Source organism: Macrotis lagotis, chromosome X (assembly GCF_037893015.1).
Source record: "Macrotis lagotis isolate mMagLag1 chromosome X, bilby.v1.9.chrom.fasta, whole genome shotgun sequence".
NCBI lineage: Eukaryota > Metazoa > Chordata > Mammalia > Peramelemorphia > Peramelidae > Macrotis > Macrotis lagotis.
The window spans coordinates 383,076,841-383,102,166 of NC_133666.1; the positions used below are offsets into that span (position 1 = coordinate 383,076,841).

General features: G+C 33.8%; 1 protein-coding gene across 6 annotated transcripts in view; it reads right to left on the reverse strand.

Moving 5' to 3' along the window:
• Window positions 1-25,326, reverse strand: part of PIGN (phosphatidylinositol glycan anchor biosynthesis class N) — a 214,839-nt gene that overhangs the window by 169,055 nt on the left and 20,458 nt on the right. For all 6 annotated transcript variants that reach the window (XR_012472589.1, XM_074207367.1, XM_074207368.1 and 3 more), the window contains 3 exons: window positions 9,348-9,580; window positions 5,723-5,844; window positions 4,871-4,969 (listed from right to left, as the gene is read on the reverse strand). Coding sequence is in view for 5 of the 6 variants with exons in the window: in XM_074207367.1 (XP_074063468.1) it covers window positions 4,871-4,969; window positions 5,723-5,844; window positions 9,348-9,580 (454 nt within the window). In the remaining variant the exon portion in view is untranslated. The remainder of the gene's footprint in view (window positions 1-4,870; window positions 4,970-5,722; window positions 5,845-9,347; window positions 9,581-25,326) is intronic.

Sequence of the window (25,326 nt, forward strand, 5' to 3'; positions counted from 1 at the left end):
GACACCAAAACTCTACTAGTGGGAGACCTCAACCTCCTGCTCTCAGATTTAGATAAATCAAATCATAAAATAAACAAAAAAGAGGTTAAGGAAGTAAAGAGATTGTTAGAAAACCAAGATATAGACTTATAGAGGAAATTGAATTGGGATAGAAAGGAATATACCTTTTTTTCTGCAGTACATGGCACTTACACAAAAATTGACCATGTACTAGGGCATAAAAACCTAATAATAAATTGCAGAAAGGCAGAAATAGTTAATACATCTTTCTCAGATCATAATGCAATAAAAATCATATGCAATATTGACCAAGGAGATTTAGATCCAGAACTAATTGGAAACTGAATAACCTCATTTTAAAGAATGAGTGGATCAAACAACAAATTACAGAAAGAATTAATTATTTTATCCTAGATAATGACAGTACTGAAAGAACATACCAAAACCTATGGGATTCACTCAAAGTGGTTATCAGGGGATATATTATAATTTTAAATGCTTACATGAATAAATTGGAGAAAGAGGAAATCAGTAAACTAAATGTGCAACTAAAAAAATTAGAGAAAGAACAAATTTAAAATGCCCAATTAAATACCAAATTAGAAATTCTAAAAATTAAATGAGAAATTAATAAAAGCAAAAGCAAAAAACTATTGAATAAATAAAACCAAGAGTAGGTTTTCTGAAAAAAACCCAATAAAATTGATAAACCTCTGGTTAATTTGATTTAAAAAAAAGAAGAAAACCAAATTGCTAGTATCATAAATGAAAAAGGTGAACTCACCACCAATGAGGAGGAAATTAAAGTAATAATTTAGAATTATTTTGCCCAACTCTATGCCAATAAATCTCACAATCTAAGTGAAATGGATGACTATTTACAAAAATATAAGTTGCCCAGGTTAAATGAAAAGGAGATTAAATACCTAAACAACGCTATCTCAGAAAAAGAAATTCAATAAGCCATCATGGAACTCCCTAAGAAAAAATCTCCAGCGCCAGATGGATTCACAAATGAATTCTACCAACATTTAGGGAATAATTGGTTCCAATTCTATATAAACTCTTTGGAAAAATAGGGGAAGACGGAACTCTGCCTAACCCTTTCTATGACACCAATATGGTGCTGATACCTAAACCAGGTAGAGTTAAAACAGAGAAAGAAAATTATAAACCTATCTCCCTGAGGGATATAGATACAAAAATCTTAAACAATATCTTAGCAAAATGATTATAACAAGTTATCACTAGGATAATACATTATAACCAAGTAGGATTTATCCCAGGAATGTATGGTTGGTTCAATATTAGGAAAAATTTTAGTATAAATAATTAACAGAAATTGTATGATTATATCACTAGATGCTAAAAAGCTTTTGAGAAAATGCAGTACCCATTCTTACTAAAAACACTAGAGAGTATAGGAATAAATGGATTGTTTCTTAGAATAATAAGCAGTATCTATTTGAAACCATCAACAAACTTTATATTCAATAGGGAAAGGCTAGAGGCATTCCCAATAAGATCAGGGGTGAAACATGGATGCCCATTATCACCACTACTATTCAATATTGTATTAGCAATGTTAGCTTCGGCAATAAGAGAAGAAAAAGAAATTGAAGGAATTAGAATTGGGAAGGAAGAGACAAAACTCTCACTCTTTGCAGATGACATGATGGTATACCTAGAGAATCCCAAGAAATTATCCAAAAAACTACTGGAAACAATTAGCAATGTTAGCAAAGTTGCAGGATATAAAACAAACCCTCATAAATCCTCAATTTATATATATATATATATATATATATATATATATATATATATATATATATATATATGTATATGACTAGCAAGATACAGCAGGAAGAGCTAGAAAGAGAAATCCCATTCAAAGTAACCTCAGACAATATAAAATACCTGGGAGTCTACCTGCCAAGGAAGACTCAGAAACTTTTTGTAAACAATTATAAATCACTTCTCACACATATTAAATCAGATTTAAATAACTGGGCAAACATCAACTGCTTATGGATGGACAGGTCAAGCTAATATAAAAAAAAAATGACAATTTTACCAAAACTAAGCTACCCATTTAGTGCTGTACAAAATCGAAATTCCAAAAAATTATTTTAATGAGTTAGAGAAAGTTTCAAGTAAATTCATATGGAGAAATAAAAAGTCAAGAATTTCCAGGGATTCAATGAAAAAAAGTGCAAAAGAAGGTGGCTTAGCCCTACCAGATCTAAAATTATATTATAAAGCATCAGTCATCAAAACTGTCTGGCACTGGCCAAGTAATAGAGTGGTGGACCAGTGGAATAGACTAGGTGCAAAAGCAGGAAACAATTATAGTAATCTGCTGTTTGATAAGCCTAAAGAGTGCAGCTACTGGCATAAAAACTCTCTCTTTGATAAAAACTATTGGGAAAATTAGAAGTTAGTATGGAAGAAACTTAGATTAGACCAACAATGCACACCCTATACCAAGATAAGATCCACATGAATACAGGATTTAGGCATAAAAAACAATATTATAAGCCAACTAGAAAAACAAGGAGTAGTTTACCTGTCAGATCTATGGAAAGGGAAGCAGTTTATGTCTAAGGAAGAGATGAACAACATCATTAAAAACAAACTAGATGATTTTGATTACATTAAATTAAAAAGCTTTTGTACAGACAAAACCACTGTAACTAACATCAAAAGAAATGTAGTAAACTGGGAAACAATCTTTACAACTAGTGTTTCTGACAAAGGACTCATTTCTAAAATATACAGAAAACTGAGTCAAATTTTTTTTAAAAAAAGTCATTACCCAATTGACAAATGGTCAAAGGATATGCAAAGGCAATTTACAGATGAGATCAAAGCAATCCATATCATATGAAAAATTGTTCTAAATCATTACTTATTAGCAAAATGCAAATTAAAACATCTCTGAGGTACCACCTCACACCTCTCAGACTGGCCAATATGACCAGAAAGGACAATGATCATTGTTGGAAGGGTTATGGGAAATCTGGGACTCTAATACATTGTTGGTGTAGCTGTGTACTCATCCAACCTTACTGGACAGCAATCTGGAACTATGCCCAAAGGGTAACAAAAATGTGCATATCTTTGATCCAGCAATACCACTACTAGGCCTATACCCTGAAGAGATGACAAAAAAAGGGTAAAAACATCACTTGTACAAAAATATTCCCAGCAGTCCTGTTTGTGTTACTGATTGGGTATCAAGTAAATGTCCTTCAATTGGGGAATGGCTTAGCAAGCTGTGGTATATGTACGTCATGGAACACTACTGTTCTATTAGAAACCAGGAGGGATGGAAATTCAGCGAAGTCTGGAGGGATTTTCATGAACTGATGGTGAGCGAGATGAGTAGAACCAGAAAAACATTGTACACCCTAACAGCAACATGGGGATGATGATCCACCTTGATGGACTTGCTCATTCCATCAGTCCAACAACCAGGGACAATTAGGGGCTCCCTGCAATGGAGAATGCCATCTGTATCCAGAGAAAGAACTGTGGAGTTTGAACAAAGATCAAGGACTATTACCTTTAATTTAGAAAAAAAACTGATATCTTATTGTCTGATCTTGCTATCACTTTTACTTAATGTTTCTTCCTTAAGGATCTGATCTCTCCCTCATCACATTAAATTTGGATCAATATATATACCATGGAAACAATGTAAAGACTGGCAAAACTGCCTTCTATGGGGGGGTAAGATAAGGGGAAAAAATTTAAAACTCAAAATAAATAAAATCTTTAATAAAAAAAAAGTATTAGGTTTTTACATATATGTTAATATATGAGTATATGTTGGTTTGTGTGTGTGTGTGTGTGTGTGTGTGTGTGTGTTCACACAGTTTTCTCTTTGTCAAGGCAGGGAGGGAGGTTGAAAAAAATAAAATATGCACAACAGATACCAAAAGAAAAGTAGGAATGAAACACAGAAAGGTTGACTAACTTTGAAAATAATGTGTAGTATTTAGTACATAGTTTTTTCCTTAGTTTTTATTTATTTATTTGGTGTTCTATTTTTATCCAGTCACATACATGTAAAAACAACTGTTAAAATTCATATTTAAAATCCTCTAATTCCAGATTCTCTCCCTTCCTCTCCTTTCCACTTCTCTCCTGAAATCGAAAAAGCAAGCAATTTCATTTAGTTTATAAATTTGTAGCTATGCAAAATATTTCCATAATAGTCATGTGATGAAAGAAAATACAAATATTCCCTTCCTCCCAAAAGAATCCTTAAGGAAAATAGTTTTTAAGAGAAGTATGATTCAATTTGTACTGTGACACAATCAGCTCTTTTTCTGGGGATGGATGACATTCTTTATCATAAGTCCTTCAACATTATCTTGGGATACAGTATTGCTGAGAAAAGCTAAGTCATTCACAGCTGATCATCCTACAATATAACTGCTACTTTGTATACAGTACATTTCAATTTGCATCATTTCATGTAGTACAAAGTTTTAAAAAAAATCAAAAATGTAAATTTAAGGTATATTGAATCTACCTTTTATGTTTTGCTGTGTACATGAAAAAGTTTTTTTCTTATTTTGAATTTAAGTTCAATATGAATAATTTTTTTAAATAAGAAAATTAATGTGGAGGCTAAAAATAGATTTGTCAGTGATACAGAAATTCAATTTGAGAAACATTTTTTAATTACCTATTATAAGCAAAGCACTATATTAAGCACTCAGGAAACAAAGACAAAATAGTCCTAGTTTTCAAGAAACTTCCAAATTTAAATATATGAATTAAAACAATTTTTATACTGCTTATCTCTGAAATATACAATGAATTACAGTAAATGGTATGAATTACAGTAAATGGTTCTTACCTTTAGCAAACATAGGTAAAATATCTGGGCTTCCCCAGCTCCAAGTATATTTGCTTTCATTAAAAAGAGAATCAAATTCCACAGGGTTCTCTTTCCACCCTACAAGCAATTATGATTAAAAAAAGACAACAATGAACAAAAAGGACACATACCTTGAATAAGCTCTATTATAAATTATAGCAAGGACAATTGAGTAGAGAGTAATAAGAAATATAAGAATTCTTTTAGCTTTCATTAATAAATATGTACAATCATTTCTGAAGACTTAAAGGAAAGAGTGAAGACAATATAGCATTGGAAATTTGTATATAATGAGATCTAAAATTTTTTGGCAGAGATATTTTAGAAATGTGCTAATTATAATGGCATTGCTTTTTAAGAAGGAAAAAGGCTAAAATTAATGAACTTAAATGCTTCTGGGAATATATCAAGCCAAAAACAAACTGAGTTTTTATAACAAGAAATTCTTTAGAAATGAATTCCATTTATTTCTTGTTTTATGAAATTACTGTAATTGTTATAAAATGTAATTATGATATAAAGGCCTAGACTCTGTCTTCTCAAAACCAACTTTAGCTAAGTTAGGAGCACTTTTCACCAGAAGTTTGATCATTAGGTGATCACTTCTTTTTGATTATGGTCCTATCTGAAACTATCTCTTAAATCATGAAAGAGTTGCAATATGCATGTATGGAGGAAATTCCCACATTGACAGAATAAAAATATTTTGATATATTTGTAATGAAGTCCAAAATTAATGTTTAACTTTAGTGCTTACTGTAACATTCAACAAATATTCCTTGAGTTCAACTTAAAGAGTGAAGTGTTTACAAATTGTCTTAAGAGACATACCTTTGGCAACTGCACTAACATCTTCATAAAAACCAGCTATCAGTGCCACATGTCCTGGTCTGGATTCAGTGGGTACACGGGTATGAGAAATACCCCAGCTACCTTTATGCATTATTATATTCCTAAAATAACAGCAATGCAGTATTTATAAGTATTACATGCATGAAAAAATATTGATTTAATTTTTTGTATGTTTAGAAAATGTTTAATTTGATTTATTAATTAATGCATGATCATTTAAACAATCTATTCTTCTAAGTCATTTCAGGCTTCTCAAACTTGCCTCTACATTTCACCTTCCTGACTGTACCTCTAGCTATAGCTCATTTATAACTCTACTTATTGGAATTTGAGACAATGGTATAACCAAAAATGTGGTTATAAATCCTATCTAATGAGGTCCTATAAATCCTGTTGATGAGGTCATTGTACCTCAGGGAAAGACCTAGCCCCTTGGCAAGGACTCAGAAAATCCCTCCCACCTGACACAAGAAAAAACCCCTATCAACAAAACAATAAATCTCTTTAGTACCCTAAAAGGATTAAGTCTTAGAGCTACGTTCCTCATTTACATGCCCCTGATTACCTCATCCCTACCCTTTAAAAACTTAGACTCTCCTCAGCTGAGTAGTTATCTCCCTGTGAGAGATCAGCCTGCTGATCTCCTAAGGAACACTCAAATATTTACCCTTTGCCTGATTTGGAGAAAATCTGAATTTAAATTCTTTCTGAGAGATGGCCTGCATTGTGAACCTCCATATTTTTCCTGAACTTCAACTCTGTTCTTTCAATGCTTCCCAACTTTTACCTGACATGCTAGCAGCCCACCAGGGATTATTATAGTGTTTTAAACACTTAAATAATACTAAGGAATGAGAATAATTCTTCTAAAAATAAAGGAGGTGGAAATCTTGTGATTTTTCTGAGGAAAAATATTTAAGTTGTACTTTATAAACCAGGATTGTTGTGGAGAAATTGATTTTTCTTATTAAAAGCTATTCTGAGAATTTTTTTTGAAAATTTAAAAGAAAAAGAAAGAAGGTACAACATTTTGAAGAAACGGGCTTAAGAGATCACTTTAGCCTCTTGGAGTTGTTAATTTTTAGGAAGTTATACAAATTATCTTTTTAATATGTTGAGTTTTTTTTTTTAATATGTTGAGTTTTAAAAACCAGGAGAGAAGTTGGTTTGGTCAATAAGAAAAACTTGCAGACAAACTAACTACTAATTGGAAAAAGGAAAACCACAACCACTATAAAACTTTCTCTTAAAGCAAAATAAAATCAGAAATAGATAAAACAATGATGATAACTTAATGAGAAAGCCACCAAAGGCAATTTAATTTATCTTCTAGAGCTGCCATAAATAATCCTGGAGGGGCGGCTAGGGGGCATATTGGATAAAGCACTGGCCTTGGAGTCAGGAGTACCTGGGTTCAAATCCAGTCTCAGACACTTAATAATTACCTAGCTGTGTGGCCTTGGGCAAGCCACTTAACCCCATTTGCCTTGCAAAAACCTATAAATAAATGAATAAATAAATAAATAAATAAATAATCCTGGAGAATGAAAGAGGCCCTGAACCAGTCACAGATAAAGTGCCCCTGAGCTGCCATAATTTGTTATTTGCATCCCTAGCTGGACTCCCTGTGTGCCCTTCAGGATTGAACCAGCTGCAAGACAGATGCCAGTCAGTGTGCACCAGACTGAGAAATTGTGCAGCTGGGAGTCTTAAAGATAAGTGGACCATTACAACTTCATAGTCTAGCAATTCCCAAAAATGAATGCTGTTTTCACCAACCTACTTACTCAGGTTCTTCCCCTTTTCTTTCACCTTCTCCCTCTTCTTTAGGAGAGGAATACTCCTTTCCACACTCTATTCCCGTCTCCTCCCAAGCCACTCTCAGTTGGGTGGGGATTATCCTTCCACTTCTCCTCAGCCTTACAGAAATTCATATTTATGCAAGCTTCTTTCTGGAGTGTGAACTCCTGAGGACTTGGTTAAGGAATTTTGCATATTCATTTCTCATAATAAATTCAGGTTTTTTATTAACATTATTTATACTTCTTTAAGTCTTACTCTAAATTTTATCTTTTTTTATCATATGTTAATTGGTTTGTGATCTTTGGTAAGTCCTTTTAATGTCTGTTTGCTTCAATTTGCTCAACTATAAAATAAGGATAATGACAGCACCTGCCTTCCAGAGTTCTCATGAGAATCAAATCATTGAGCACAGTAACTGGCACAAAGTGGGCCCTTGATAAGTGTTGCTATTATTATTTTTTTTAACTATTTAACAAAATTTGGTAACTAGTGCAATATTAATTTCATCAACTCATTTATGTATGTAATATTTGTTTAAAAACTATATCATGGTTTTAAGTGCCAGATGGAATGTTCTAGGAAAAAGCAATTTGTACTAGAGTTGGGGGGGGGGGTGGAGAGAAGGAAATTATAAGCTTCCCTATGGGGTTGGTCAGAGTGCAGGGTTTTTTTTGTTTGTTTGTTTGTTTTTAGGGTTTTTTGCAAGGCAAATGGAGTTAAGTGGCTTGCCCAAGGCCACACAACTAGGTAATTATTAAGTGTCTGAGGCTGTATTTGAACTCAAGTACTCCTAACTCAAGGGCTGGTACTCTTATCTACTGCGCCACCTAGCCGCCCCTAGAGTGCAAGTTTTTGAGTTAAATATGAAGAAAAAATGAAAAAGAACATAAGGAAAATTTTCTTTATTGTAAGAAGTCAACTGTTATTTTATGAAGAAACATAAAGAAAATTTTATGAGACTGAGATTATTAAGCAGACTAACTTAAAAGAAGTTGAAATGATTGCTTCTTTTGAAGGTTGAAAAGCATACAGCAAAAAATAATAATAAATTTCCTGAAATACTGAATTTTACTGTTATAGAGAGAAAAAATATGAAAAAAATTCTAGAGATACCTTAATTCATTTCTTAAGTGAATTTAATTGTGAAATTTAATAGTGCAATTGTGTTTCCAGAAATGAAAAGAAGTCATCTGTTATTATAATGAGGATTTGAAGCATATTAGGATATGCTTTTTCTGATGGAAAAATATTATAATTATTTAATGTCTTTATTATTAAGTTCAGGTGTTAAATTTTATATTTAGTAATTTAATACTTATTAATTGTAGGCAATCCAGGAACTTAATATAGAGATAAATGGCATCTTCAGTTTATTATAAATAATACTAAATGGGCTAGTGAAGAAATTTGAGACAACTGATTAATAAGAAAAAGATTATTAGATTATTTTAGTTTGGTTGTTATAAGATGAAATATGGGAACAAGTAAATTAGTAGGCTGAGGGGGTAATACGAACGTGAGATCCCTTAAACCTTGCTATATCTGAAAATCCAAGAAAATGTCTCAATTTGAATACCAAAATTCACCTAAGAACATGCTTAAATCATAAGCAAAGTGATCAGGAGAAGAGAGTATCACCTGAAAACCAGAGCAATTTATACAGAGATATCAATATCACATGCTATCCAATACTATTCTTATTATCTCATATCTACACGAGAATGACTACATGATCTTTAAATGTTTATTTGTGCTATAGGCAAACTTCATGAGAAGGTTTCATTTTAGCTAAGCTGCTTACCTGATAAATGGTGCTCTAGAAGTTCCATTTTCATCTAATTCATAGAGGGAATCTGCTCGAAGACCATCAGCAACAAACAATACTAATCGTCTTGCTGGAGGTGGCAGCGGAGTAAATTGAGGAGTCATACCATGTACCAGGGGAGAAGTGAAGTAAATGTCAAAGATGGAGACAAAGAATACAAAATGAACAAGCAATCCCAAAATAAAAAAGAGCAGCAGATTCATGGTTATCTGAAAGGAAAAAAAAAAAGAAAATATGAATCAGTGGTTAAAACAAATGAGCAACATACTTAGGTTTAATTCAACAATTATTTACTAACTGATTAGTTAGTAATGAGCAAAATACTATGCTACATGTTGGGATCACAAAAACTAAAATGAAATTGTCCTTCCCCTCAGGGAGTTTGTGCATCAACTGAGATAAGACACAGAAAATAATCCTGAAGGAGAGAGGTATGCCAAATAAACAAATGTTGACAAAACTTACATTTCAAAACAATACATATCTTATTATAACACCATTTCCAGCAGCTTCTCCTACAATTACTGTCACCATAGCTTAAAGTGGCAGATGGAATGCTGAAGAGTTGGTAATTGAGCTGGAAGCTTTTGAGAGACAGAGTAAAAGGAATTAAAATATTTGAGGGAAACCATGGAGAAGAAAGTTTAGGAAAAAATTTTATGGGAGAACTATATAAATCTTATATTGTCAAGAAACAATATAAAGAGAATTTTATATAGAGAGAGTTTGAAGAGACTATTAAGAGTGATAGCATGAATGAACCTGAAAAAGAAAGAGAAGATATTGGAATCGTTTTAACCATTGTATTGCACAGAGTAGGAAGAGAATTCTTGAGAAGATACTTTAATTGGTATTCTAAGTAAAATGAATGATGGGATTGTATTTTCAAGTCATTTGCAGTAATGGTTGAAGCAAATGTGAACTTTCTCACAAATAAAATATAGCAATTAATCATTTATATCAGTATTGTTGCAGATTACATTGTTAATAAATTATTTGGCCAATAATAATATTTATTTAATCTTAGAAAATATGAATAACACTTATGAGAAAGATGCTTTACTGATTAAGGAAAAAGATATTACATTTTAGTAATTAATGAGGAAATATCTGAACATATCCTTGACTCATCTAGAACTTGCAATGATGAGAATGAATGGGCCACAAAGACTGGAGTGTAACCCACAAATGAATATGGTCAACCCTACAAAATCATATTTCATTACAATTTAACTTTCATTCAAAAATGAAACAATACATTCCTATTATATCAGATATTATACTTAATATTTCAAAAATGGAATAACTTTTGTCCAAAAACCCACTCCCCCCCTCCAAATTCCCTGTCACTGTCAAGGGTATCAAAGATCTCCAATCACTAAGGTTCATAGCCTGTTATCCTCAATTTCTCACTCTCTCTCTCTCTCTCTCTCTCTCTCATCCCCCACATCTAATCTGTTGCCAAGGTGCCTTTAAATATCTCTCCTCTACTGCTGCCACCACTCTAGTGCAGGCCCTCATCACCTCACTCCTGGACTACTGCAATATCCTGCTGGTGGGCCCGTCTGCCTCAAGTCTCTCCAGTTCAAACTCCATTCAGTTGACATAGTGATTTTCCTAAAGTATAGGTCTAACCATGTCATCCCTCTATTCAGTAAATTTTACCTCCAAGATCATGTAAAAAATCCTCTGTTTGATTTAAAAGTCCTTTATAACCTGGTACTCTTTTCTACCTTTACAATCTTATAGTCTCTTTACTCTCCACTTTCATTTACTCTACAATCCAGCGACACTAATCTCCTTCCTGTTTGTTCTTCAAACAAAACACTCCATCCTATTATGGATATTCTCACTGGCTTTCTATTAAGTCTGCACTACTCTCTGACTCATCTGTCTATGGCTTCTACAGCTTCAAGAGTCAAATAAAATTCCACCTTACTTAATCCCTCTTAATTTGAGGGCCTTCCCTACAATGATCATTTCCAGTTTATCTAATATAGAGTTATTTTGTACATGATTGTCTGCATGTTGTCTTCTCCATTAGTCTATGAATTATTTGAAAGTAGGGATTGTTCTTTACCTCTTTTCTGTATCTCAATCTTAGTATGGTGTCTGAAGTACTGTTGGCACATAGTTATATATTTATTGACTGATTTATTTTCCTTTGATTCCTAGAGTTGGAAAATTTCATTTTAAATTAGACCTTAGTGGAATCCTGAAGGTAAATATTTTAAAATGATATTTTAATGGTTACTAATACCAATGTGAATGTTCCCAAATAATGTAAGGCTAATTTTTAAAATCTAATATTTTAAAATCATGTTTATTCTGAATCTGACAATATTAACAAGTAACTTATTTAGTGAGAATAAGGTAAAATTCTCTGGTTAAGTATATAAAAGTTATATATGTTTACATCTACAAAAATAACCAACTAGGGGATTAAAATGGAGAGAGTATAAAAACCTGGAGTCAAGAAGGCCTGAGTTCAAATCCTGCCTTTGATGTTTTGTTGACCACATTTTTCAATCTGAAATTCAAGAGTTTTATTTTGTAATCTACAGTTTTGCTTCTAAATGTCTATTTAATTTTGGCAAATTGATGGAACTATTTACACAGATCTGGTAATGCACCCCTCAAGGGTCTACTGAAATCCCTAGCCAAATGGGACACCACTCTCATATTTTCATTCCTCCTTCTGAGTTTAGTATTTGTCAAAGTTTTCTCATGACTTACTAATACCATAAATATCCTAAAGGATATTGGTTACTCCAAAACTATTTACAGTTTTAAAATATATATATATAAATAAGTTCTGATTATTTTTCCTGTACTGCACTTAAAAGAAGTGGAAATTGATTAGGGGGTCATACACTGTTAGGTGCTTTCAACTGCCCAATAAGGAGCCAACTTGTAAGTGAAGTCAATTTAGAACAATCAGATAGTTGATATGAAGCCTTATGTTGTTTAACAAAGGCATCAAAGTTGCCAAGTGTGCTTGACCATCATCATTAGATTTTTTATTATGATATCTTTCTTTTTTCATTGAATCTCTTGGGCTGCTCTGGAAAATACTGAAACTAGTTTGAGAAATGCTTTATATTATTTTAAAAGAAAATGATTCTAAATGGTAATATGATACAAAAGAAACTAATACTTTTTAAAAAACACAGATATTTTTAAAATATTTTTTAAAAAATAAAAAAAATATCTGTAAGTGAATAGAAACAATAAACTAGTCTCAGTAAATTTAAATTGTTTATGGAGACCAAGACCAATAGCACTGGATTAAGTTTCAAGCCAAGAATTCAGCCAGATACAAAATAAACCAGACTTCAAGCAAATAAAACTTTCAAGGTAAAATGAAAAGAAAATACAGTTAACATTATCCACTAACATACTTCTTGTTAAATATACTCAAGAACAGATAAGGACTGAAGAAATCAGAAAAATGTTTGTGGACTAAAGGTTTTGTGGTTGTTGCTATTATTTTTTTTAACCTTGAAAATCATATCTGGAAACTCTGGCAGGTTTAAATCATATTTTTCAAATATTATTGCAGGACAACTATGTTAGAAAGGAAATTTACAATCCAATGTAATCATTTAACTGAATCATAAGAAATTAGCTTTTATCAACTTCTAGCCACAATGGCGAGAGAAGACAGGTACAGTGTTAATCTCCTGATCTTCCCCTCATATATGATATGAAACAAACCTCTTAATAGAAATATGATCAAAAAAACTCAGAAAGAAAAGCCAGGAGAAAGAACATCTACCTCAGGATTTGTCTTCTGCAATTGTGAGTCCAGGCACAGAGGGTGAACTCTGCCAGGAGCACTGGACCAAGGAGAGCCTGGGAGCCTAGATTAGCCATGAATTAGCCTGATTAGTGGTGGGGAGCCTGGGAGCCTAAGGGACCAAGAACCAGACCAGGATGATCAGCTGCAGGGCTAGAGCCTAGTTGAAAGTGGGGGCTTGAGTCAACGGGGGAGCAGAGGCACAGGCGGTGGCGCTGACCTTCTGGAGTCTGCCGGCAGGGCTGGAGGGAGAGTTCCTGTGCAGTAGAGTTGCAGACATCATCTCTGGGCTCCACTGATCAGGAGCAACTCCTAGTCCAGGCCTCCATTTCAGATGAAGCCTCTTCTCAGAACACACACAATTACAGACTACCTCTGCCCAGGTTAAGGCCAAGCAGCAGAACCATCTCAGCTGACAATAGGGAGAGTGATCACCCAACCTCAGGGCATAACCCACAGTTGATCAAAGACAAAAGTATTTAACAGCTTCAATCACTCCCTCCAGGACAAGGAATAGGGTCTCAATCAAGGTCACAGAGAGAAAGCAACAAGCACCCCCTACTGGACAGATGGAGATATTACACTCAGTGAGTAAAGCTTCTACCATCCCCTACTGGCCAGTTGGAGATATCACACTAAGTGAGTAAAGCCTCCAGGGATCCCAAACCTCTGTGAGCCCTTCCCCAGCTCAAGGTCTTAGGAACATGAAGAAAGGCGAGAGGAAAGGAAGGTCCATAGAAAAATTCTTGGAAGGAAAAGACCCTAACTCAGAGAGACCTAGAAACTCTGAAGAGAATATGGTCTGGTCTACAGCACAGAAAGACTTCTTTGAAGAAATAAGGAAGGAGTTTAAAAATCAATTGGAAAATTTGGGGAAAAAAAACTAAGAGAAGATTAACACCTTGCAACAAGAAAACAAATCATTGGAAAACACAATTGGACAACTACAAAATGAGAATAATTCTCTCAGATCTTCAATTGGGCAAATGCAAAAAGAAAATAATTCTCTCAAAACCTCAACTGGTCAAATGGAAAGCTCTTTCAAAAATAGAATTGACCAACTGGAAAAGGAATTCCAAAAGGTAAATGAAGAAAACTCTTCTCTTAAAAAAAGAATGGAGTCTGCAGAAACTAATGACTTCATGAGACAGCAAGAGCCTGTTAAAGAAAACCAAAAAAATAGAAAAAATAGAAGAAAATGTAAAATACCTCATCAGCAAAACCACTGACCTCAAGAATAGATTGTGAAGAAATAACCTGAGAATTATAGGTCTTCCTGAAAACATTGAAGAGAAAAAAAAAAGCCTAGACTTAATATTACCAGATTTAATGATGGAAAACTACTCTGACATCATGGAACCATGAAAGAATACATCACTCCCCTCCAGAGAAAAATCCTAAAATGAAACAACAAGGAATGTTGTGGCCAAATTTCAGAACTATCAGATAAAAGAGAAAATCCTGAAAGCAGGCAGAAAGAAACAATTTAGATACCAAGGAATCACAGTAAGGGTTACGCAGGACCTGTCTGCATCAAGATTAAGGGATCGAAGGACCTGGAACAAGATATTCTGAAGAGCAAGGGAGCTTGGAACGCAGCCAAGAATCTACTATCCAGCAAAGCTGAGCATTCTCTTTCAGGGGAAAAGATGGCCATTTAACGAAATGGAAGACTTCCAATAATTCCTGATGAAAAAACCAGAGCTAAATAGAAAATCTGGACATCAAACAGGAGGTTCAAGAGACACATGAAAAGCTAAAAAAAAGAGGGGGGGTTAAAGAAAAAACTGCTATCCAATAATATGAAACTGGCTGTATCCCAGCATAGGGAAAAGAGTCTCATGACCCTTAAGAACTGTAACTCTATCAGAGTTACAGAAATGACAGACACTCATGACTTATCCATGAGACAGCTACCCAATGGGATGAAACTGGCTATATCTCTATTTGGGAGAAAGACTCCAATAACTCTCAAGAACTGTAACTATTAGAGAGAATATACTTAGCCAGAAGTGATGGATACTCAGGATTTTCTATGACTCAGATAGAATGATTTAAAAACACTTCCTCCTTAAAAAGGGAGACAGGAAGGAGACGGGAGGATGGAAGGGAATGAATGGAATAAATCTCATTACATTAAGAGGTACAAAAGACCCATGGTAATGAGGGGAAGAAGGGAGGAATGAGAAACACCTGAATCTTCCTCTCATCATATTTGGCTTAAAGTTAACTTACACACACACACTCAGTTCCCTCAAAAAATATCTTACCTTTCAGGTATTAAAAGGGGAAAAGGGGGGGGGGGGATGGAGACAGGAAGGGAGAGAAAAAGGGGAACTAACAGAAGGAAGGGAAGGGAAAAGGGAAAAAAAGGGAAAGGGGAAAAAAAGGGGAGTGGGTGTATATAGGAGGGCAAGCACACTGAAGGGGATGGTATTCAGAAACAAAATACTGAAGAATATGGATTAAAACTCAAAATAAATAAAATATTTTTTTTAAAAAAGAAAAAGAAATTAGCTTTTATCCTTTATCTGCACAACCAAAAAAATGTTGCCAATAAGGGAACATTTGTTTTTAGAATCCTAAAACTCCATCAAATAAGTATAAGGTTGAATTCATTCATTTATTTGATTAAAAATATCTGCCTAGGACAAACATTGTATCAGACACAATGAAAAATACAAAAAAAAAAAAGATATGGTCCCTAGTCTCAAGAAGTTTACAGTCTAGTTGAACTAACAAAATTCATGTGCATGGAAAATTAAGTAATAATGCAAAGCACTACTGCAATAGTTAAATCAAGAACAATACAGGTAGGCAAAGAATAGAATAGTGGTATTCCTGAGGAATAAGAATAATAGGAAGACTTCCTTGGAGTTCTCCACTAGAAAGAATTCACAGGAAAATATGGACCATACAGGATGAAAGACTGTGGATGAGTTTGCCATCCATGCCAATTAAATCATACCAAAGGTGCCAGAGTTGCAGGCAACACATGTCAACTGTAACACTCTGTATAAGGATACTTTGCAAACTACAGAAATGTCATTTGTCTTTAGTGTTATCTTTAAAATAAATAGGGATTTAAAAAATAAATAACTTGGTTTGCTTCATTAGAGTAGAAAGTCAACAGGTATTTATTAAGAGCCCTGAGGATAAAGAAAGGCAAAATTCTCTGCCCTCCAGGAGCTCCTAATGTAAACAAAAGGGGAAAGGAGGAGTTTACAAATGGATGTAGGATCTACTCTGGGTCAAGCTGTGCTGAGTGCCTTATGAATAGTATTTTATTTGATGAGAAAGAGAACATACCAACAACCACTTCCAAATATGACACATCCATGATAAACTAGAAACCTTGGAGGAAAGTTTGCTTTCACAAGGAGGGATCTGAGCTGAGATTTGAAAGAAGTCAATGACAATAGGAGGCAGATATGGGGGTGGGGAACAGCCTTAGAAGACAACCAGTCAGGAGACAGAACATTTTGTGGGAAGAATAGCAAGGCCACTGTCATCAGATGGCAGAGGACCTGAGGGAGAGAAACACATAAGAATTGGAAAGGTAAGATGGGGTCAAGTAATGAGGGACCTTGAACATCAAACTTGAAAGACCATTATTCAATCCTGAAGGTCAGACCTGTACTTTAGAGGGATTGATTTGATAGATGAGTAAAATCTCTTCTGAGAAGGTATCTGTTACCTACTAAAACAGTCCTGACATGAAATGGGCCTGCTCTAGGGTACATCAGAAGAGAGAAGGGGACATATATAAGCAAAGTAGAAGGCAAAATCAATAATAAAATATAATTGACAATTATAGAATTTCTTGCCAGGCACAGAAAAAAAAAAGCTAATAAAACACACAAAAAAAACTTTCATCTCTTCAGGCCTCAGCTTCTTAATCTGCAAAACGAGACAGTTTTACTGAGTGACTGACTTCTCAGTTCTCTTTCAGCTCTAAATCTTAATTTTTTTCTTAAATTTTTCTTAATTCTTACTAAATGGAAGGGTGACCACCAAAAACGCAATGGATGGAAAAATAACCCACAAAAAGAGAAAAGATAAAAATTCACCATAACATTATTAATAGCATCCACAAATATTGTTAGGATTTACAAAGTTCTTAGAAAACTGGGTAGTACAAGTACTGTCTTGACTGTATAAATGAGAAAACTAAATCTCAAAGAAGTTTAATAAATGAGAGAGAGAGAGAGAGAGAGAGAACATAAGACTTATCAAAATCAAGAGTCCACTGGAATCATAAAAAAATCCCACAAGAAATGTAAACAATATTTTACTACAATCACCTAGTTCAAAAGCTGACCAAAATTCTCAACCCACCTACTACAGCATAAGCTTATACAGGTCTCTTTTAAGCCAGAGTAGCATTTAAAATGGAAGGTCTACATATCCTAAAATGGAAGGTCTACATTTTTCATTTGGCTCACAAGATAACCCAAAAGAGACAAGAAAAAAAGAGCCATTAGGCCTAAGTTATAAATCTGTATGTCGAGTAGAAGCTGGGAAAATGAGAAGGGTATTAAAATAGAGTGAGTTTCTCAAAGATGTCTTACTCTGAAAATACTCTTTAACACATTTTAAATCACATATAAATTCCCTTCTAAAAAAAGTAAGCTTTGAAATTTCAATCTCACTTTTTTAAACTTTAAAACTATACTAGAATCTCACTATATTACTCTTTATCATAGTGTAGAATTCAAGAATATGGTAAATTCCATTTTAAAGACTTAGTTATTACTCTACCAAAGTGATTTCCAATGTAAATCACTAACATCTATAAGGCAGTCATATAGCAAAGATAGGGAAGTCCCTGAAATAGAAGAAACTGGACATTAGTCATTCTAAGTGTGCTATCTTTGGAAAGAAAAAATTAAGAATAGAGCAAATCTTTTAAGTTGCTTTTTTCCAGTAGTGGTAATGGATTTGTATTAACCTACTCATACTGGCATAAATCACCATTTACTATTTTCTATTTTATGATGTGGATGAAATATAATATTCACAAAATGTTCTCTCTCACCAGGGAACTCCATTATTGCAAAAGCTAGTTGACAGATGTGGTTTTTACATTCAGAAAATAACTTTTTCAGTAAATTGATGTGCCTGAAGCAAAACTTATATCTAAAACCTAATATTCCTGAATAAAGTCTTCTAAAATGAAAGCAAAACTAAATGCCAAGTTATATTCCTAAAGTCATTACATCTAAACCAATTTCATTGACATTTGAATCTCAAAATGCTTCATATGGTCATGTTGTTTTCATTTAAGAACCAAAAAGAGAGCTTAAAAAAAACCCTTAATAAAATGGATAATGATATTTTGTTGTTAAACTAAAAACAACAAGTTATATATAATGAATGACAAAATATATATGAGGAAAGGGTATGGAGAAAAGGGAGTGGCATCATTCATTTTGTCAGGCTATGGTATGCTTACCATAAACATTAGGGGATAATATTAACAAAGAAATATGAAATATCTTAGTGGTCTTTCCTAATAATATATATGGCAGTAAGTGGGATATGAGTTACTGTGTAAAATTAAAAGAACTTCCTGATGAGTCATTTCCAATATGCATCAATGGTCCAAGTAAGGAATTTTCATAGAACAAAATGAAATAGATTACTTGTTGTTCTATTATATGAGAGGTACATTTTTCAGCCATATACTGACATATATATATATATATATATATATATATATATATATATGTATGTATATTTGTCAATTTAATCTGACAAAATATGTGCCTTCTGTTTCACATAAAATTCCTCTTAGTTCTGTTTTTTTGCCAAAGATAAGCTACACTTGAATATTTCACCACTTTATAATATGTAATTAAACCTTTTTCACTGCTGACAGTCTGCATTTTTGATTCCTCAAATTAACTTGCATAACTTTGCATCAATGTCCCTTATTTATTCTCATGAAACAAAAAAATAGATTTTTTTTAAAATTAGGATCTCTCCACTTTAATAGGCTACCACAGTCACCATTCAGCTGTCCTAAATATTTGAAAGTTTGGTACATAATAAACTATATAAAATCAAGTTAGAATTTTGAAAATATTGGATAAATCTTAGCAATACTTATCCACACAATTACCTAGAATGTAATTAGTCACTGTTTCTGCTGAATAGAAAGTTAACTCTCTATCCTAATGACATATCTTCACAGGATCAAGCAGTAAGGTGACCACAGAGTTAAACATGTCTTGGTTAGCATGATACAGGACATGGACAAATTCTGGTTCAGGACTGATGAAGATACAAAAACTGATATTGCACCTGGCTTAAGGGAAGCTTTGAGAGGTAGTATGTTCAATATATCCCTCTAGTTTGGTACATGGAGATATATACTAGGAAATGACTAGTTATCTGAGTTGAAGTAGAATGAAGAGAGGGAAAGAGGATAAAAAGAAAGAATTATGGCTGCCAAAGATAAAGGGCAAAGGACTGAGAATTCACTGATTAGAAATTCTTCTGTGGTGCTACCTTGTCCAGAAAAGGGGTACATAATGAAGGTTAATCAAATAACTACAACAGGGTCTGAAAGGGTAAGTTAAAGTAGTGAATGTTTGATTTATTTCTGTATTTCTATCCCAAGCACTTAGTACTAACTATAGGTCAGGCATTCTGCTAACTAAAAGATTGTTGAATGATGGAGAAGCTATTGGAGGTGATTGGAATGTAGCTTAATGAATATAATATTCTATATTCTTATGCCAAGGGATATTCACTGTGTGTGTATATAGCAAATCCATTCTCCCTAACTTTAACCAGAGCTATATAAAGTACTCATATGAATCCAGTTTTCCTCTAAGTATTCAGAAACCTTTAAGGACCCAACAGAAAGAGGATCAGAAGCAACATTTAACAGAGAAACACACTGTTATTCTGGCCATTCAGACAGACTAATTCATGGAAATAATATATTTTCAAATATTAAAATCATATTTTTGTGCTGTATAACATAAAAAAATTAACCTTGAAATTATTTAATTACTACAAATTTCCCTTCCATTTCTATTTGATTCAACTACATTTAAGTAGAATCTTCTAAGTGCTAAATTAATAAAGATACAAACATGAAATGAAAATTCCTGAATTTGGGAAGTTAACACTCTAGTAGGGGTGAATGAGACACAAACAAAAATATAAATACAAGTTAGAAAATGAATAAATATATAAGAAATGGTCTTATTCTCCCCAACATCTCTGCAGGATATGACACTTTTGATCACCCCTTCCTCTTGGATAGTCTCTCACTTTACTGGAATTTCGCTTTAATAACACTGCATGCTCTCTGTTTCTGTCTCTGTGTCTCTTCTCCTCCTACTTGTCTGAACTATCTCCTTTATCGTAACATCCTCCATGTTCCACTCCCAATTAAGAGACTCCCTAAAGGCTCCTATCTTTATATATATATACATATCATTTTTCAGTGATCCCATCAATTAAAATTCAACAATCATCTCTATGCAGATGACTCCCAGATCTATGGATATATATATATATATATATATATATATATAGCTATATATATCTATATCTATCTATCTAATCTATCTATCTATCTATCTATATATAATACACACACACACACACACACACACACACACACACACACACATTTATCCATAGTCCTTTTCATCCAGGGACTGCTTTATTCAAAAAGCTCACCCCACTAGTTATCAGAAGATTCATAAAACACATGCAACTAGTGTGATAAAGGCTTTATTCAGAAAACAGCTGTGAGCATTTATACAACAGTTCATTACAGAGAAAAATCCAGTATATGTGATGTGTAGGAGATAACTCAGCCAACATTGAAAATTTTTGTAGAAATCAAAAAAAAGAGGATAAAAAATCCCCAGAAACCAAAATTTCTGCTATCCACAAAAAAACAAAACAAAACTAGAAAACCAAGGGGAGAGGTATAATGGCAAGGAAAAAAAAGAAAGAGACTTTTGAAGGGTAGAGGTAGAAAAGCTAGATATTCCCCAGTTTTCACAGAGAAGCTTGAGTCTGCCATTACCAAATGTTCAATAGACATTTCAAATCTGATATATCACAGACATCTTAAACTTGACATGTTCAAAAGAGAAACCCTCGAATCCTCTCTTCTTCCTAATCTCAATATTTTTGGGGGATATTATTTTTATTCCAGTCATTCTTGTCTTTTGACACTACTTAGCCTCTATATCTAATTGTCAAATATTCCATATTTTATTAAGCAATTTCACTACTATTTGGTATCTGTATTATTTCTTACTTTGAATACTTAAGAAAAAAACAACACTGTCAAGATCAGATCCCAGTCTACTACTTATTGCCTGAGTGACTGAAGAAAGTCGCTTAATCCCTATGGACTCTGTAATGTGAAGGGCTGAGATTATATAGCATTTAGACAATACAATATGAGTACAACTTCCATCTTTTAATTTTTCCCTCATATCAGAACTTGACACAATCTATTTGGATTCTAATGCCACATAAAATTTTTAGTTTTCAAAGGAAAGAAAAAAAAAACAGATATGTTAGCATTGGTTCTCACAAACTCAAATTAGCATCATGAAGGGCTCTGAAGAATCCTCTGGAAAAATTGACCAAACTTATGTGAAGCCATATGTAAAGTGGAGAGAAGGCATTGTTGATTGTCAGTGATTTCTCCCCTCCCCTCACATGAATATAGGGAGTTATGCCAAAGCCCAAGACCTAATATGGAGTATGACAGCTAAGAAGCTAGAAGAATCCTCAAAGAGTTCCCACTATTGCCTGCACTAGGTAACATTGTTGGGGCTATGAGCTTAATCTTTTCAAGTTTATTATGGCAGTAAAATGCATAAGATGCTGAGTGAGAATCAACTTTTTTTTAAGTCCTTACTCTTCTTCACTTCCTATTGCTTCTAGGAACTGCTTGGCATTCAAAGCTCTCCCTAATTTAGGTCCCTCCTACTTTTCCAGTCTTCTTACACTTTTACTCCCCAGCACAGACTCTGATTTAGCCAACACTGGTCTCTCCTGATGTTCCAGGAACAAGACACTCCATCTATTTCTTAGCTCCAGCTACCTCTGACTTGTGTCTCATTCTGGAAATATTCTTCCCTCCTCTGCTCTGACTACTGACTCCCTGACTTCCTTTAAGTCCCCACTAAAATCCTACCTATAGGAAGCTTTCGCCAACCCCTTTTAATTCTAATTACTTTCCTTTGTTAATTATCTCTTATTCAACTTGTATATAACAAGTTTTGATATGTCTTTTTGCATATTTGCTCTCATAGTAGATTATAAACTCCTTGAGAGCATGGACTGTCTTTTACCTTTTTTTGTTTTTAAATCCCTAGTGTTTAGCACAATATCTGGCACACAATAGGCACTTAATATTGGTTAACTGATTGACTGATTGGTGGCCTTGGCAGGATTTGATATGGCTGCCCCTTCCTTTCCTGATATATTCTCTCCTTTTAGTTTCAAACACTCTAACCTTTTGGGGTCTTCTCTCATCTTTATAGCTATTCTTTCCCTGTTTCCATTGATTCTTAAACTCCTGATTTATCTCTATTATTGAGGGTGTTTCCCAAGGATTTGGCCTTAATTAGTTAATTATTTACATCCTTCAAGAAGTTGTTAATGGGGGCAGCCAGGTGGCATAGTGGATAAAGCACTGGCCTTGGAGTCAGGAGTACCTGGGTTCAAATCCAGTCTCAGACACTTAATAATTACCTAGCTGTGTGGCCTTGGGCAAGCCACTTAACCCCATTTGCCTTGCAAAAACCTAAAACAAAAAAAACAACAAAAAAAAGAAGTTGTTAATGAGGGGCAGTTAGGTGGCTAGAATAGAACACAGGTCCTGTAGTCAGGAGGACCTGAGTTCAAATTCAGCCTCAGACACTTAATAATTGCTAGCTGTGTGACCTTGGGCAAGTCACTTAATCCCATTGCCTTAAATAAATAAAAAATTAAAATTAAAAAAAATGTTGTTCATGGTGGAAAGAATACCTATGCCAATGAAATCACATATGTCCTAAGTAAGAAGACTATTGATATTTAGCAAATAATACTTGTTCTAGTCCAACCTCTTCATTTTGAAGATGATGCCCAGAAAAGTTAAATGATTTCCCTAAATTCACATAAGCCAGGTATAGAATCCATGTATCCTAACTTTAAGTCAGGATATTTCTAATTCACAAATCACATATATCTTAAGAACAGGAAGGGACCAAAAAAAGTCATTTAATCCTTTTAATTTTACTTTTAGGCTTACATTCTCTCCTTCTAATCTCCTTTCCCTGCCACTGAGAAAGCACTGAAAAACAAAACCCATTACAAACAAGTAAAATCAAACAAAATAAATTATCACATTGGTCATATCAATTTGCACTTTGAGTTCATCATTTCTCTCTAGAGGTGAGCAGCATGTTTCATCATGAATCCTCTGGAATTGTAATTGGTAACTATGTTGATCAGAGTTTCTAAATCTTTCAAAGTGGTTTGTCTATATACCATTGTTCTTCTGGTTGAGTGCATTTCACTCTTCATTATTTTATACAAGTCTCCCCAGGTTCTTATTATAAAATTATCACCATCATTTCTTATAGCACAATAGAATTCTATCACACTCATGTACCATAATTTACTCAGTCATTCCCCAAATGATGGGCACTGTTTTAATTCCCAAATCTTTGTTATCCTCTTGAAGGAAATAAGGAATTATAAAAAAATGAAGATGGGGAAAGAGCACAATCCAGACAAGGGAATTAAGCCACATGAAGGTAGGAAATAGTGTTTCACATATGAAAAACATTTGTTGTACATTTTAAAAATAGTAAGTTGTATATAGTAGATTTGTAGTTTCATGTACAAACACCTTTTTTTACTGTACTATTATAGAAATGCTCACTTTATTCCATAAATTAAAAATAAAATTAAAAAAAACTAGTTTGGCTGGACTGTAGTATAAATGAATGATAGTAATGTGCAATTAGAATGGAAAGATATGCTAAGACCAGACTGTAAAGTGTTGTAAATACAAATGAGAAATTTTATTTGTTTTTGTTGTTGTTGCTGTTCATTCATTTCAATTATTTCCAATTCTTTGTGACCCCAGTGGAGTTTTCTTGGCAAAGATATTGGAGTAGTTTGCCATTTTCTTAACTGACTTGCTCAGGGTCACACAAGTAAGTATCTAAGGCTAGATTTGAACTCTGACTCCAGACTCTAGACCCAACCCTCTACCTACTATGCCATCTAGCTATATTTGGTGGTGTAACAAATAAGAAATTTGTTCAAAATAATAGAGATATGGTCAGATTTGTACTTTAAGAATCTATACTTTAAGAAAATTAGTTTAGAGGCTAAATGAAGTAAGGAGAAGAGACAGGGAAATATTTTTAAAGATTACTGCAACAGTCCAAGGGAAAGATGACTAGGACCTGAATTAAAATTGTAATTATATAGGTTGAGAGAAAGAGATGGATGGGGGAAAAAAAGGCAAGATTTGGCAACCCAATATGGAGTGAGGGAGAATAAAAGGGGAGATTGAGGAGTTGAGGATGAAAACTAAGTTACAATCTTGGGCTAATGGAAAGATATTGGTGCCCTTGATAGTAAAAAGGAAGTTTATTAGAAGGGAAGGAGTCTGGAGTCTGGAGGACCTGAGTCCAAATTCTGCCTCAGACATTTAATAATTGCCTAGCTGTGTGACCTTGAGCAAGTCACTCTTAACCCCACTGTCTTAAATAAAAATTTTTAAAAAAGAAAGGCAGGTTTTAGGGAAAAGACAGTAAGGTCTGTGACATGATGAGTTTAAAAAGTCTATTGTACATCTGATTTGAAATCCAGTGAGTAGTTGGTAACATGGGACTAAATCTAAGGAAATCAGGGATCAAAATGAGAAGGGAGGGGGAGAAGGAAAAAGAAGGGAAAAGGAATCAGGACAAAGCTTTGGGACATATCCATTTTTAGTAAATTGTTATTATAATCTAGCAAGGGAAAAAAATGGTCAGACAAAAGAAGACCTAAGAAAAAGCAATGTCACAAAAACTCACATAGCCCAGATGGATAGCTAGCACTGTTGAACTCTTCAGAGCAGTCAAAAAGTACTGAGGACTGATGATGGCAGAGCAAAGGCAAGGA